This window comes from Barbus barbus (genome assembly GCF_936440315.1).
Source record: "Barbus barbus genome assembly, chromosome: 15".
Lineage (NCBI taxonomy): Eukaryota > Metazoa > Chordata > Actinopteri > Cypriniformes > Cyprinidae > Barbus > Barbus barbus.
Window position 1 is genome coordinate 8,287,078 of NC_136743.1, and position 16,856 is coordinate 8,303,933.

At 37.1% G+C, this 16,856-nt stretch overlaps 1 protein-coding gene across 2 annotated transcripts in view; it reads left to right on the forward strand.

Moving 5' to 3' along the window:
* The first annotated feature begins 2,791 nt into the window (after window positions 1-2,791).
* Window positions 2,792-16,856, forward strand: part of LOC306881804 (single-stranded DNA-binding protein 2-like) — an 83,334-nt gene continuing 69,269 nt past the window's right edge. The window contains exons 1-2 of one of the 2 annotated variants that reach the window (XM_079436084.1): window positions 2,792-3,018; window positions 14,910-14,982. In XM_079436084.1, the coding sequence (XP_079292210.1) occupies window positions 2,963-3,018; window positions 14,910-14,982 (129 nt within the window). In that variant the 5' untranslated portion in view covers window positions 2,792-2,962. The remainder of the gene's footprint in view (window positions 3,019-14,909; window positions 14,983-16,856) is intronic. The other variant, XM_079436085.1, reaches the window with a different exon arrangement.

Genomic DNA, 16,856 nt, shown 5'->3' on the forward strand with positions numbered 1-16,856 from the left:
TTTCCAAGCAGAATGGTTCCAGCATCTACCAGCAGGGGCTTACCTATCCATGCTAACCAGCCAAATACAAACCCCTTGGTACATACAAGGAATGCTAGGGAATAAGATAGACTGAGCAACACAGAGTACTATCAGGCATTTTTAACTCTCATTCCTAGTGACTTTGCCACGGTTTAACATGCTGAAAGACTGAGCTTCTGAGGTTTGGTGCATTTCCATGCAATGATGCCATTCACCACAGCGCAGCTTTTTTCCACAGACACTTCTGCACGATCTGCCTTTACTCCCCAGGCAATTCATAAGCAGAGGCAGTTTCTCAGTGGTCAACAGTGAATGTTGCGTCAAAAATGCAACTGCACCCCTGATTGCCATTTAACTGGGTGTGTCTGTTTATACTGCTCATTACATTACATGATTAAGAACATAATTTAATTTTACATGCTATTTTAGGCTGAAATATTCATCCTCATATACTCATTCAAGCTTGTTTAATCTAAAACATTCAAGGATAGATGAAGATAACATTTTGCTTGAATTTTGAAATGTTGGATGTTTTGGGGCTGGTTGTTGTGGCAGTGCTGCAGAGGTGGAGAACGCAGGTATTTGCTATTCTCAGAGTGTCTCACCAAGTCGCTCTCTCCTTCTCCCTCGCCCTCCATCTTTTGCGTTCTCTCTATCTTCACCTTACCCTCCACCTCTCTCTCTTTATATCTTTTCCTTTCTCTTTCTTTCACCCGCCATCTCTCTCCCTTGCCCTCTTTCTCTCTCTCGCTCTCTCTCATTGGGAGACGCCTGTGGAATATAGTCATCAACATGAATTTTTTTTCCGCTCTTTGGAAGAGGCAAACCCTAACAAACATGTAGTCAGCTGTGCAGTGGCTCTGCCTTTCCCACAATAAAAAACAGCATGAAAACATCACCTCGGCTTTGCCATCCCGCTCTTAATTCTTAAAGAGACACTTAGCAATCAGTCGCGACTCTACTTATGTTCAGTTGAAGCGAGTGACTCATTTGTAACAGGTAAGTTGTACATTATCCAACATGTTGCCTGGCTTACATGTATTGGTATTTACAAGATGTTGCCGGAGCTATTGCCATAAACATGACTCAGCCATGCCTCATGAACCACAGGAGGAGGCCGGAGAGTGTGGAGGAACATTCTGGGTAAACACCACTTGTGTAATGGAGACGATGTGGTTAGCTGTCCTACACAGGCCTCCACTGGTGTCCTTGTTGACCTAGTATCATAATGTAATCATACATGCTGTAAATCAATGCATTTCAAAACAAACATCACTTTTTCAAGACTGCTCTGTTCTGAATAAATGTATAGCACTTGGAATAAATCTATAAATAAAAATAAATGTGTGTGGAGGATAAAATGGCTGATTTGAATTCATAAAATTTTGCTAGTGAAATAATATGAATATGAAGCTTATGCTTCATTAATTTAACTAATTTTTTTAGAATTTTTTATCCTGACATTGAATCAGCATAATATTTTGACTCATATTTAAATGGGTAAAATTAGAAAAGAAAAAATGATTAAAATTGTATTGAATCAAATGGTGGCGTAAAGCCTGGGAATGAGCTCTGTCTAGTAATGTTTAACAATCTAAATAAAAGTTATTATTTCCTGAGTGTTTAAATATCCAGCGCATTTTTTCCTATGTTAATGTATTTCCTATTGAAATAGGAAGTTTGGGTGTCCATATTGTGTGACATACATCTGAGTGTAACTGTAGGCTGGGGACTTCAATCCATTGATTGTTAATTGGATTTTGAAATGTAGGCAATGTACTCAAAAATGAATGTGAGATTAGCTAACAATTAAAGAAACACTTTCAAGAAATGATGCAGCCTCAATGACACATACGGCCGACAAATGTGACCTCAGGAGGGCGCAGCCTTTGAAATGAGACACGGCAGTCAATTGTGAATGTGGGATTCAAGCTAAATGATTGGAGAAGTCTGGCATGTGTCATCAGAGAGAAGTGTCGTTTTCAGCAGAACATCAAGTTATAACATTTTGACAATATGAGTTTAAAAAACACAGTAAGACCTATAAAATGCATTTACAAACTAGATATTTATTTTAGGCAGACTTTAAAGGGTTTGTGTTCCCTTTTTATTTAAAGAGCCGATAGGCTTTAGTTATATCACAGCCAAGAAATACGATTTGCTACTTCAAGACAGCTGCAGAGAGTTTTGGGGTGCAGGAATTTTGTATTTATTTTTAGAAAAATTTTAATTAGACATAATTCAGTACCACAAAAATTAAAAATAAAACTTTAAATGTGATTTTTTTTCTAAAAAATTAAGCTAAAATAGAGACTGATATTTTGTGGTTAGTAAAATTTAATTTCAGAGAAACAACAAGAAATTATAAATAAAATAAAATAAAAATAAAGGAAAAAATGGTCATAACCATGCTTCTTCAAACATTACAAATAAATATAATTGAAAAAACAAATCGCACATTAGTTTCAAGCCCAACACGAGATGGTACTCTAGTCTGTAGCCTTGGTCTGGCCTCTACTTTTGATAAACAAATATATTTATTGCTGAAAGATTTAAAAAAAAAAAAATCATTCTACTGAGAATCTAAATATTAATATCCAGTTACAGTAATTTTCAGTTAAGTTTGTTACTTGATTTACACAGGTCTAGACAGTACAACAATCCAACGAATAGAGAGTGCCTTCCCCTTTAAGGAGCCCCCCTTTTCTCCACAGCAGGGGGAGGAAGAGCATAATCCTGGAACAGCGATTGAAAAAAAAATATCACCAGTAGACTGTTTCAAGTTCCCCCAGCAGAAACTGTGCCTGATTTGTGGCCAATGCTGGAGATGTACGAAAAGGGAGGAAAACACTAAGCGGGTAGCTATGGAGATAGACCGTTTTCCTGGCCGCTTCCTTTGACAGGTGTTGAGTAGGTTAAAAGTCTTCAAACAGAGTCCACCATGTACGCCAAAGGGAAAGGAGCTGTCGTTCCATCCGATAATCAAGCCAGAGAGAAGTAAGTGAATGTGTGCATTGTCAACATATAGAGCAAAAACCTGCACGTTCTCTGATGCCTGCGCTGCATTGCACGAGACGGCTATCGGCGACCCTAACACTTTACTAAGTAGTTTCTTAGCAGATTCTGTGCGGTGTGATTGTGCAGTGTTCTAGCTGTTTTGATGTGTTTTTACTTATGCATGCTACTTGTGCTTGCTTTGGAGCAACTTTATCGTGCATTCGTGTAGTAAGTTAGATGTTACATGAAGGATTGTTCCGTGCAGATGTAGATGGAGAGTTTGTGGAAGGCTTGGATCAATGCATCATGTAGATGCTCAGATGCTTCTTTTGCATGAGACACACAGAAGTCTCGAGATCTCCTCTTTGAATCATGTTAGAGCAGCTGTACAAACTAATGTAATGAATTTTTTATTTTTTTGATTTGATGAGTGTGTTTGTAACAGTAGAAAATTTTACTTGGTTCAAACTTGCTCATTACTGTTGTTATAAATTCTCAGTTTCTTACCTTTTGTGTTTGTGACTTTTTTAGGTTTGTTGTTATAAATACATAAGCCAGGGTTTGTGCAAAACCAGGAGGAGTTGCAAGACATGCAAGTTATGATGCTTTAGCATAGTATGTGGGCAGTGTAGTTTAAACAAGGTTCCCATAAGCACTGAAAACCTGGAAATATCAGGTGACTTTAAAAGTATGATTTCCACATGAAGCCATAGAGATTTCAATAGGAATGTTGAAACTCTGCCACGTTTAAGCAACCAGATATTGGTCTTTGTGGAGTAAAATAAGTTTAGCTAATACGTTAATTGTTTACATTATTCATTCCAAAGCTTATTACCTGTAAATGGAAATTTATTACTGAAATATCTATTATATATATTTTTAAAGCCTTATGTGGTGATTATGAATAACTGGAAAAGTCACGAGTCAAAAAAAAAAAAAATGTAGAAATCCTTTAAATGAAATGTGTATCTTGAGTATATCTAATCCCAAATTACAACATATCTTTGTGTCAATAAAACCTTTAGTGGTTTGTAAGGTTGTCTAAAATTTTCTTATTCAGCAGTGGCTGATAAGTGTCCATATGGCTAGTTTAAGACAGTTGTTCTCATAATCTGTATACTTTTTTTAATAGTTGCTTGGGTTTGATAGACTGCACCTGTGATCAGCTTCAGTCGTTCTGTTGAAACATCTGAATTCAGGTTGTGCTGATAGTGACCACTCAAAATGTTGAGGATCAGAGTTAGACAACACATTTTAAGGAGCTTAAATGGACAGCACAAGATGCTTAGTTTAAGATAATGAACTGAAATCTCATCCACAGTTTTATACTGGTCATTCATGTTTGTATTATACTGAATGTTCAAGGCCTTTTGCGTGCCCAGAAATGGCTTGAATGAATGATGCACCTTAGTGAACGTAATTCTAGCTGAGCTCACATTTATGTTCAGTTTGTATTCTCAGTTGTGAGGAGTTTCTACACCTGGTATAAACTTTAAATTACAACTTGTGGCAGAGCATTAAATCACTTTACAATCCAATTTATGAAAAACGGATCCATTGGAAGCACACTGTCTCTAGCCAAAGGAGCAGATGGATTCTCAGTTTGGCAGCGCTGATGCGAGGATGCGGCGCTTTGATTTTTGTCACAGAACTTTTTAGGAACTTGTCATTTTCACCCTTTTCCCTCGTCTCGTGCTTCTTTGCTGGGTGATTAATTGATAGGAGAGTTGGAAACATGATTTCCTAACGGTGCCTTTGTAGGACGGTTATGTGATTCATTCATGTTTAAAGATGGTTTTTATCAGAGAGCCTCGGGCGAGATGTCAGGTGTGCGCTCAAGGCATACATTTGGCAGATTTCTTTGATGTGAGGACTCCGTGTGGGCTCTGTTGTGATGAGAGCGGAACAGGGGGACCCGTTTATCTCTGGTGATACATTTTAGAGATTTTCCTTTGGAGCTGTCATAAACTGTCATCTGATTTGTCTTCACCTTGGTTCACGTGTAATGAAAAATGTCACATCCCTGAGTGAACTCTTCTAAATCATCGAAAGCGTACTTATTTACCCTCATGTCATTTTAAACCGTTATGCTGTTAATATTTACGTGGAGCACACAGGGAGACATTTGGAATAATTTCCAATTCCTGTTTTTCATATAGTCAGTGGCACAGTGACTACTCTGTCAAGCTTAATAAAGGTTGTAAATGCACCATAAAAGTAGTGCATATGTCTAGTCCAGGATGATTATTTTTTAATATATTTAAAAACATTTTCAACTAAATTTTTTTTTTTTTTTTTTTTCAAAACATGTGAAAGTTTGTGGTTGGTAAGATTGTTTTAATGTTTTTGAAAAAAGTCTTCAAGATCAACATATGGTTGATCAAAAATACAGTAAAAATATTAATATTGTGAAACGTTATTGCAATTTTAAATAACTTTACTTTACTTTATTTTAACATTTTAAAATGTTATTTATCCTTCCGATAGATTATTATCAATGTTATCAAGTTGTGCTACTTAATTCTTTTGTGGAAACCATGATACTTTTTTTTTTTTTTTTTTATATAAATCTTTTATATCTTTTATATCACATTTATAAAAGACTTTACTGTCACTAATTTATATTTTATCAATTTAATGTATCCTTGGACTCCTTGCTGAAAAAAAAAAATAATCTCAGTAAGATTTATTTTTGAAAGCTAGTAAACAATTTATCAAAAACTAAAACTAATTTTATTTTTATGTTTAGTTAACGGAAAAGTTTTTCATGTAGTTAATTTAGTTTAATTTATTTTAATCCTTTTATAGGAAAGGTTATTGAAAAGTTGGTTTTAATCAGCTGAACAGCTACTTAAACTCAGATTCTGTCAAAATATCAGTGCTGGTACTACTAGAGCTCAGTGCTGCGTTTGACACTGTTGATCATAACATACTTCTAGAGAGACTGGAAAACAGGGTTGGGCTTTCTGGGATGGTACTCAAATGGTTCAGGTCATACTTAGAAGGAAGAGGTTATTATGTGAGTATAGGAGACCATAAATCTAAGTGGACGTCCATGACATGTGGAGTCCCACAAGGCTCAATTCTTGCACCGCCCTTGTTTAGCTCCCACTTAGTCAAGTAATGATAAAGAACCAAATTGTCTATCACACCTATCCATATGACACCCAGATTGACCTAGCCTTATCTCCAAATGACTACAGCCCCATTGACTCCCTCTGCCAATGCATTGATGAAGTTAACTGTTGGATGTGCCAGAACTTCCTTCAGTTAAACAAGGAGAAAACTGAAGTCATTGCATTTGGAAACAAAGATGAAGTTCTAAAGGTGAATGCATACCTTGACCATAGGGGTCAAACAACTAAGTCAAGAATCTTGGTGTGATTCTGGAGACAGACCTTAGTTTCAGTAGTCATGTCAAAGCAGTAATTAAATCATCATACTATCATCTCAAAAGCATCGCAAGAATTAGGTGTTTTGTTTCCAGTCAAGACTTGGAGAAACTTGTTCACGTCTTTATCACAAGAAGGGTGGACTTTTGTAATGATCTCCTCACCGGCCTTCCCAAGAAGATCATTAGACGGCTGCAGCTCATCCAGAATGCTGCTGCCAGGATTATAAATAGAACCAGATAATCTGAGCATATCACACCAGTCCTCAGGTCCTTCCACTAGCTTCCAGTTATATTAAGGGCTGATTTTAAAGTACTTTTACTCGTTAAAAATCACTCAATGGCCTAGGACCCAAATACATTGTAGATATACACACTGAATATAAACCTAACAGACCACTCAGATCTTTAGGATCGAGTCAGTTAGAAATACCAAGGGTTCACACAAAACAAGGGGAGTCCACTTTTAGCTATAATGCAGTTGGAATCAGCTTCCAGAAGAGATCAGATGTGCTAAAACATTAGCCACATTTAAATCCAGACTCAAAACTCATGTTTAGCTGTGCATTTATTGAATGAGCACTGTGCCACATCCGAACTGACTGCACTGTATTTTATGTATAATAATTTTCTATTTTTAACTGTTTTAAATTAATTTTAAGTCTATTTTAAATAATTTTAAAAGTATTTAAATTCCTTGTTTTATTGTCGTGATTATTTTTATGATTATTTTACTTCCTTTTATGTAAAGCACTTTGAATTACCATTGTGTATGAAATGTGCTGTATAAATAAACTTGCCTTGCCTAGTTTTTATTTGCAATTATAACAGTTTCTGAAGCCAAATGATAACTTTTTGTGAGTAATTTTTCAAATCAAATAATTCATGAAATTATGCATCTTATATATACCACAGTTCTCACATCATGATGTCAGATGACAAGACATGAAACCACTGCCACATCCAGCCTGCGGCGTATTTTATTTGAGATAAACTTTACATTTTGGTTGGAACTATTCTTTTAATGGCCCTTTTCCTTTCTTTGAGAGTAAGGGGAAAATAGCTATGACAATAGTGTTTCGCACCTGGCGTTATATTGTAGGCCAAGCAATCTGACCTGTGTTTAATGTTCCCTGTGCGCATGAGACTCCCCACAGTGTTACAAGGAGTCATGGTGAGGCTATTTTGCAGTAAGACCTTATGTTCCAGCAGTACCGTAACATCAGCTCTTTTTACCTCATTCACCTCAAAACAAATCCACCTATGAACTACTCCTACATCACTGGACTTAGCTCTTCTGAACGCCTCTTATTGGCAGGACTTTCTCCCACAGGGACACGGTAGATCTGGAAAAAACTGAGGGGGAAGGGGCTGAGAGACTCGTGGGTCGTTCCCATGGGCATTCCCTCCAGCAGACCTCTTTTCGGGGCTTTTGAACAGGGAGGCTGAGCTTTAAGACTGCATGCCGCAGGCTCCTGAGGCCCCAGCCAGCGACACGGTCTCCACCACCCCCTCCCCATCTCCATAATATAGCTCTTTATATGTCCTGTGCTCCTCTGGAGAGAGCGCACCATTTAGATTTTACTGATCAGGTTTGCATACATTAACACCTGCTCTCAGTCATTTGAATATGAGAGAGCCTGGCATATAAAGACAGATGGATTTGAATGATGTGTTTAAAAATAAAATAGAATGTAGCCTATTGTTTTTCTTAGCAGTACCTGATAGGGCACGTATCACTTTTACTAATGCTTGTGCGTTTTCCATTCAGCATGTAGCCTAATTTCGCACACTTTTTTGTACTACAAACATGAATATGTCAAATTATGTGGCTAAATGAGCAAAGGTAGGCTTTGTTTTTCTAAATGACTTAATGTTTATAATTAATATTTTCACCTGGTTGATTATGTGACGTAATGGCAACAGTGAAACTTCTGTCATTTATTCATCCCCAAATTAAGACATTCTCCCCTGAGTGATAGTTCACATAAAAATTTAAATTCTATCTTTAATTACTCGCCCTCGTGTCGTTCCAAACTAATTTTCAGAACATAAATTAAGATATTTTTGATGAAATCCAGGAGCTTTCAGACCCTGCATAGAGACCAGTGCAACTACCACGTTCAAGGCCCAGAAAGGTAAGGACATCTTTAAAATAGTCAGTGTGACATTAACAGTTCAACTTTAATTTTATGAAACTATGAGAATATATTTTGTGCAAAGAAAACTTTATTCAACAGTTTCTTCTCTTACGTGTCAGTTTTCAGCACGTGTTCTAAAGAGTGCTACGCTTGTTTCTTCTGTCTGCGTTCTTGGACTTTAACATGGTAGTTGCGTTGCAGTCTATGCAGGGCCAGAGAGCTCTTGGATTTAATCAAAAATATCTTAATTTGTGTTCTGAACACGAACAAAGGCCTTAAGGGTCATGAGGGTGAGTAATTAACGACAGAATTTTCATTTTTTAGGTGAATTATCCCTTTAAGGGTCTATTAAAAATCTATTATAATGTTCAAATACTTCTTTGGTCTCAGTTATCCCAATATTTACATGCTTATGTGTTGAGGTTGTTGTTAGTTCTGTACTTGTTGTTATCCAGCTGAAATTGCTGTGATTAACTTGTCTAATGAACTTGATCGAATTTATTTTGGCCGTATCTCTGCATTGCTTGTAGTGTCTGCTCTCGCAGCCAGGCCAGACGCTTCTTCTTGCCTGCACCTCAGGGTCTCGTCCCATCAGCTGTAGTTCCCTGTTCCCATCCCTCTGTGATGTCTTTAAGTGTTTGGGCTTCCAAACTGTTCTTGGCTCTTGCACTCAATGTTCCTGACAACTCTACACAAGGTGCTCCTTGAAGGCGCAATTGAATGAACGGTGTTCAATAATGCATCAGGGCCAGGTGCCGGTACCCTGTACCAAAGCGCACAGTACCCCCCTCCACCTGGATCACATGGGTCTCCCTGCCATGAAATTTTTATCAGCCCACTCCTGGGAACCCACAGTTTGATCCAGATCGTCTCACGCTTCCCTCATATTTAAGCAGATGGCAGCTGCTAGATGTTTTCTTCAAGCCCATAGGTCGAGCTCCATTGGCGTTATGGTGAGACAGGTAGTGAGAATAGTGACAAGCGAATTGCAAAGTGGAACAGTTGTCTTGACTAAAGTGGTCATGAGTTAGTCAGTCAGAGACATGAAACTGTGGTATTTACTTCTTTGGAACACAAAATAATTTCAGTGTTTTGCCCCAAATGACAAGTCTCTTGTATTATATGTTTATTATGTGCGCTTCTACAGACAAAATTCCATGGTAGAATGTTTTTGTTTATTCTTACAGAGTGTATAGGAGCGATGGACTTTAGTGTTTGTTTATATGAATTAATGTGTTGATATAAAAATGGCTGTGAGGGACAGATGTACTGTATGTTCAATTACTCATGCTGTTGTGTACTTTGTTTATATTGCAAATGCATTTTTCAGAAAATTTCTAGGGGAAAAAAGATGTGACTATTGAATGGACTGTACATCTGAACGGACTACACCCTAACAGCCTCGTTTTCATTCATGTAAAATTAAATATGGCATTTTTCCTGACTAAGCTCTTTAACAGAGCTGGAATGAGTGTCATGGGTGCCGTTCAAACGCAAGGCTTTGAAATGTATAGTGATATTCGCTGAAATGGCTTTTCCTAAATTAATCATTTTGCCACAATTCCGAAAACTAACAAATTAGGCCAATTTTATTCTTTGAAGCAGTTTAATAATTTCTCCCTCTAGTTTCTGCAATAAAACCTAGACTTTCTGACCTGTTATTCTGTACATGTTCTGTCATTCTTTTGTTACCTTGTAGGGTATATATATTTTTAAGGGAATTTAGTTAGACTCAGTCTTAAAGGGATAGTTCACCCAAAAATTAAACTTCTGTCATTGTTTACTCACCCTCATGTCATTACAAAACTATTAATCCTCAAAACACAAATTGAGAGAGTTTTAATGAAACCGGCAAGGTTTCTGGCCCTCCATTTAAAGTCCAGGTAACCAAAACATGGAGGAGCTAAAAAGATTATAAAGGTGTCATAAAGTGAATCCATATGAATCGATCAGTTTAATGCAAGTCTTGTGAAGAGATATGGTAGCTTTGTGGTTATTTACATCTAAACATTGAAAGGTTGAGTGAACGATGAGAGATTTTTAATTTTTGGGTGAACTATCCCTTTAAAAACCAATATAAAAAAGAATTGTGCCTTTTTTGCCATAACACCCACTTCTGCTTCTGTTTGTCATGGCTAACTGCAGACCTAAATGCAGCTTAAGTTTAAAACCTTACAAGTTGCTACAGTGGGGAAAAAAATAATTTGATCCCCTGCTTATTTTGTACATTTGAACAAAGAAATGATCAGTCTATAATTTTAATGGTAGGTTTATTTGAACAGTGAAAGACAGAATAGCAACAAAACAAATCCAGAGAAATGCATTTTAAAATAAGTTCTAAATTGATTTGCATTTTAATGAGCGCAATAAGTATTTGATCCCCTATCAATCAGCAAGATTTCTGGCTTCCAGGTGTCTTTTATACAGGTAAGGAGCTGAGATAAGGAGCACTCTCTTAAAAGGAGTGCTCCTAATCTCAGTTTGTTACCTGTCTAAAATACAACCTGTCCACAGAAGCAATCAATCAATCAGATTCCAAACTCTCCACCATGGCCAAGACCAAAGAGCTGTCCAAGGATGTCAGGGACAAGATTGTAGACCTACACAAGGCTGGAATGGGCTACAAGAATGGGCTACCAATGGTCTACGGTGAGAAGGTGACAACAGTTGGTGCGATTATTCTCAAATGGATGAAACACAAAATAACTGTCAATCTCCCTCGGACTGGGGCTCCATGCAAGATCTCCCCTTGTGGAGTTTCAATGATCATGAGAACGGTGTGGAACTACACAAGAGGATCTTGTCAATGATCTCAAGGCAGCTGGGACCATAGTCACCAAGAAAACAATTGGTAACACACTGCACCGTGAAGGACTGAAATCCTGCAGCGCCCGCAAGGTTCCCCTGCTCAAGAAATCACATGTACAGGCCCGTCTGAAGTTTGCCAATGAACATCTGAATGATGCAGAGGAGAACTGGGTGAAAGTGTTGTGGTCAGATGAGACCAAAATCGAGCTCTTTGGCATCAACTCAACTCTCCGTGTTTGGAGGAGGTGTTTGCTGCCTATGACCCCAAGAACACCATCCCCACCGTCAGACAGGTGGAAACATTATGCTTTGGGGGTGTTTTTCTGCTATGGGGACAGGACAACTGCACCGCATCAAAGAGACGATGTACGGGGCCATGTACCGTCAGGGCCAGGGCATTGAAAATTATTTCATCTTCTGGGGTAGTTTCCTTTCTTATTTGGGCATAACAGGACAGAATGACTAGATACCATCTAATTATCTCTGTTTTCTTGTTTGATTTTATTTATGGTTTACTTGTGGCACTATGGGATGGAGGTCTGGGGTATGTTATAGGGTAGTCTATATGGGAATTATATATTTAGATTATTCTGTATCTTGTATGTTGTGTTTAACTTGAAAAACCCAATAAACATAATAAAAAAAAAAAAAGAAGAAAAAAAAGAAAGAAAATTATTTCTGGATGGGTATTCCAGCATGACAATGACCCAAAACACACAGCCAAGGCAACAAAGGAGTGGCTCAAGAAGAAGCACATTAAGGTCCTGGAGTGGCCTAGCCAGTCTCCAGACCTTAATCCCATAGAAAATTTGTGGAGGGAGCTGAAGGTTTGAGTTGCCAAACGTCAGCCTCAAAACCTTAATGAAGTAAACTTAATGAAATAAACCTACCATTATAATTATAGACATAATTTCTTTGTCAGTGGGCAAATGTACAAAATCAACAGGGGATCAATTATTTTTTTTCCCCCACTGTCGATATTGCTGACTTGCTTATTCCGTAGATCCTTTGTGGTAATAGTACCTTTAGATGGACTTTGTTTGAACCTCTCATCCACAGTTTTATGGCCGTCGTTGACTCCCTCTCCACCACTGTCTCTCGGTGGGAGGCATTGTCATTCTGGTCACTCTCCCGCGCCAACGCGTCAGTGTTTGTGCAGTGATGGAGCACTGGATCTCCTCCCTGTCTTTCATATCCAACTTTATCACAGTCATTGACTGGCTGATCAGAGGGAGCTCTCCTCTGCTATTTATGAGCCTGCCACCCTGGGCGCCTCCTTCCACTGACTCATTCACCTCCTCGCTGATGCCTGGGAAAGCTTCCTGCTCCCACACAAATACACGGTTCTGCCCACTGTATGTGTGTTGGAGAGAAGCTTCCATCAGAACAGTGTTATCTTAGCTTTATTTATATACTGTTATAGTTTAGTTTTTATTAATATTTTTTAAATATTTATATTTAATATTTATTAATAATATTTTTTTATATATTTGCTTTTACTTTTGTACTTTCAGTTTTCATTTTTAGTTATTTCCTTATGTGCTTTTGTCCCTTTTTAATTACTGCTTAGGTTTATTTATTTATTTTCAGTTTTAAATTAGTTTTAATCTTTAATAGTTTCCAGTTAGTAATTATAGTGCTACAAACTTTTTTTCCACAAAATTCTGCAAAATTGAATTTAAAAAAATATATTTTTCCATCTAATATTTATTTTTTTTATTTTATTTTATTTCAGTTCAAATTTTTTTAATAGTTGTAGTTAACAGTAATAACCCTGCATTATACATATTTCAAGATTGTCAATGGATTTTACATGATATTTAAATGGTGGTTATTGGTTAGCACATGGTTTTGCTCCAGAACACTGAGTTGTAGTGCTCATGTGGTAACACTAGTTCGAATCTGGCTCACAACATTTTCTGTTCTCCGTTTTAGTGCATCTATTTTTAAAAGTGGAAAAGGTCGAAAAATTGTCATGTTACTCGTCCTCAAATCTGTAATAGGGTTCGACCAATATGCATTTTTCAGGGCTGATGCTGATACCGATTACTATTACAGATCAAGTAGACGATAACCAATATTTTGAACCGATATGTCTTGTGTAAAAATTAAAATTGATGTCAATAATAAGAATAACAAGGGCTCTGACAAGATCGTTCCTTAAATGCTTGTAAATTATTTTATTGGCAAATTGGTTTTGAAAATGACCAATACGATAACAATAAAAATGCTTTAGCCTATATCAGCACCAATAATCGCCCAGGCCGATAATCTGTCAACTTTTTTTCTACTGTGGAACGTAAAAGATATTTTGAAGAATGATTCAGCTGTTTTTATTCGTACACTGAAAGTCACTGAGGTCCAAAACAACACTTAACCATGTTGAATTTCATTGTATGAACAAAAAGCACCATTCCAACCAAATTTTCTAAAATATCATTGGAACATGAGGATGAGTAAATGGGTTAGGAACTTTTACTTTAAGTCATCTTTCTTGTGTAATCTGTGTTTAATTTGACATAAAATGACCAAACTAATCTCTTTAAGGCATCAGATTTGAATGTCAACACACGTCGTCATGAAAGAACCACTCTTGTGTATGCTATTATTGCCTTACCCCTGGTGGAAATAAATGTTCTTGCCCCAAATAGACAGCAGCCTGGCAAAAACCATGTTTCTACCAAATTGTGCCTGTCTCTGAATGTAATTTTGCCAGGAGAGCTTTGCAGGGCTATTTTCTCTCATGGCTGATGGAAGAGGAAAGGAAAGGATAGGAGCATAGGAATGGTACAGTTTCAGCCCCACGGTACACTGGGAGCTGGGTAATTGCTAGTCCAAGCGGCTAAACAACATACATAATGGATACAGAAAATGACAAAAACACAAGAACCTCGATGGTGCCGTCAGAATGCCATGACAACTCCAGCTATGCATGCTTTGGCTGATCTTTCTGTTCTTTTCATGGAGCAAACAGGCTGTGGAGATCGGACATGTGGTCGCTGCCATTGATGGGTGTTTTGTGTGTTCATGTGTAATCAACAATCTTTAGTGAGTTGTCTGTAGCCACTGATTTTCTTTCTGAAACTTTTGAACAACATCCACACTAGAGTGACGGCAAACAACTGGGAACGAAAGTCTGTATCTCTGTTCTAAAACCTCGCTAGCTCTCTACATAAGCAGCTACCTTCTAAGGCAACATTCTAATCTTATAAGTGACTGATTTTGACACTCTCTACATTGGCAGCAACTTAAATAGCGATCTGCAGAAGGAGCGTGACTTGCAGTTGATTTTCATGAAGTTTGATGTTGGTGTGTTTCAAGGATAATGATGCAATATTCAAATAAACAAAAAGACATAGCACACAGTATAAACTAGTGATTTTTTTTTACTATTTTGTTAATTTTTATTATTGAATGAAAAGGTTTATTGTTTATGTTAACATTTCTTCTTGTCATCTTGGAGTTATTATTTTTGCTTATTGCAGAGGAATCTAGGATTTCCTTTCTTATGCCCTGAATATAATGCATGTTCCTCTCTGGTTCTCTTCTAGATTGGCTTTATACGTTTACGAGTACTTGCTGCATGTTGGGGCCCAGAAATCAGCACAGACCTTCCTTTCCGAGGTAAGACTCTGCTTACACACACACACACACACACACACACATGTTGGTTTTTGTGGTTTATGGGGACTCTCCATAGGCGTAATGGTTTTTATACTGAACAAACTGTGTGTGCTATTGCCCTACACCAACCCTACACCTAAACTTAGCCCTCACAGGAGACTTTGTGCATTTTTAGATTTAAAAAAAAAAACACCATTTAGTATGTTTTTTTTTAAGCCTTTTGAATTACGAGGACATAGGCAGTGTCTTCATAAACCACCTTCATATTGTAATACCTCTGTCATACCCATGTCATTATACAAATTTGTGTCCTCATAAACCACATAAACACACACACACACACACACACATGCTTTAGTCTCTTTAGTATGACTTTAGTACATGTGTTTGTTAGAAAACACATTTAAATCATCATTCACCAAGTTGCCATTTTTATAAACAAGTAATATAAATATGAATTATAAATAAACATATATTTATCTATTCTTTTTTTTTAGTTAAGTTAAAAAATAATACATATATATATATATATATATATATATATATATATATATATATATATATATATATATATATATATATAAATAAAAATACTGTATATATTGAACATTTTACATAATATACTGTATAATACACATATTTTGTGCAGTGTGTCAGGCATTGCAATACACAATTTATTTCTAATGTGGTGATATAGCATCACTTACAAAAGCATGTTACCTATCAAGCTTGTTCTTTTCTGCAGTGCAATACAATCTAATTTAAATCCACTTGTTTCATTTGAATGGGTCAGGATGTTGTGAGTCTGCGCTGTACTGCCACAGTAACATTGTTCTCGATTTTTCTTGCTCCACATTTAAATGAGAATCTTATAATCCATTTAATTTCGCTGTTTGTGTCAGGAAATATCTCAAAACACACCTAATATTCACTTTAATAAGAAAATGGACATTTCTGCATAAGTGTAGTGATGTATAGTTGATTTTAACTATACTGAATTGTTTGTTTTTCCTCATATATTATATTGTTTTCCCCATATACAGTCTCAGAATCTGTTGGCCAGTATGTGTGCACCAACCATGTGCAAAATTATTAATTACCCATCATTAATTTCAGTTTGTTTGTGAGCAGTCATTTCCGTCCATTGCTCTGTTACCCCAGGGTGTTTTTCCTCCCTGTTGGCTTGGCGGCATCTCTGCTGCGTTGCGGCATTGTTTCCCTGACTTTCTGCTGCAATTCTCAAAAGCACCACAAGTTGGTCAGATGTTTATCGTGCCGTTTGGCAAGCCGACGAGGAGAAATTGACTGATAATGTGTTCTTAACCTTCAGACCTGCTTTGGTAATCCACTTTCAGCTGCAGTGAACAAACTTATCCTCTCTATCCTCTTAGATTTCCTTTTTTTCGCACTACATTTTCCTGTGTAATCATCCATATATAATTGTTATAATAGGCTAATTCTTTCCTCGCACTTTTCACGGTCAGTTCAGGTCCTTCTACTCACCTATTACTAAGGAGAACGTTTCTTAAATACACTGAGATTATGGCCTTAATGAGAGTCGCCCTGGTCATTTCCACACAAGCAGAAGGGATGGAAGGTGAAAGTGAGCACCAAGACCTGAATGAAGTGTAGGAAAAACAGAAGCCATGATTAATTTTGAGGGTCATGCTTCTGGATCGCTAAAGCCTGATGTAGGTCTCCTGATGTAGGTGGTTGCATTGTGGATGTTGACTTCTGCAGAACACAAAAAAAGAGAATATTTTGAAGATTATTTCAACTGTTTTTGCCCATATAATGTAAGTCAGTGGGGCCCAAAACAAAGCTGGATCCCATTAACTTTCCCTATATTTAAAAAAATATATATCTTTTCTACA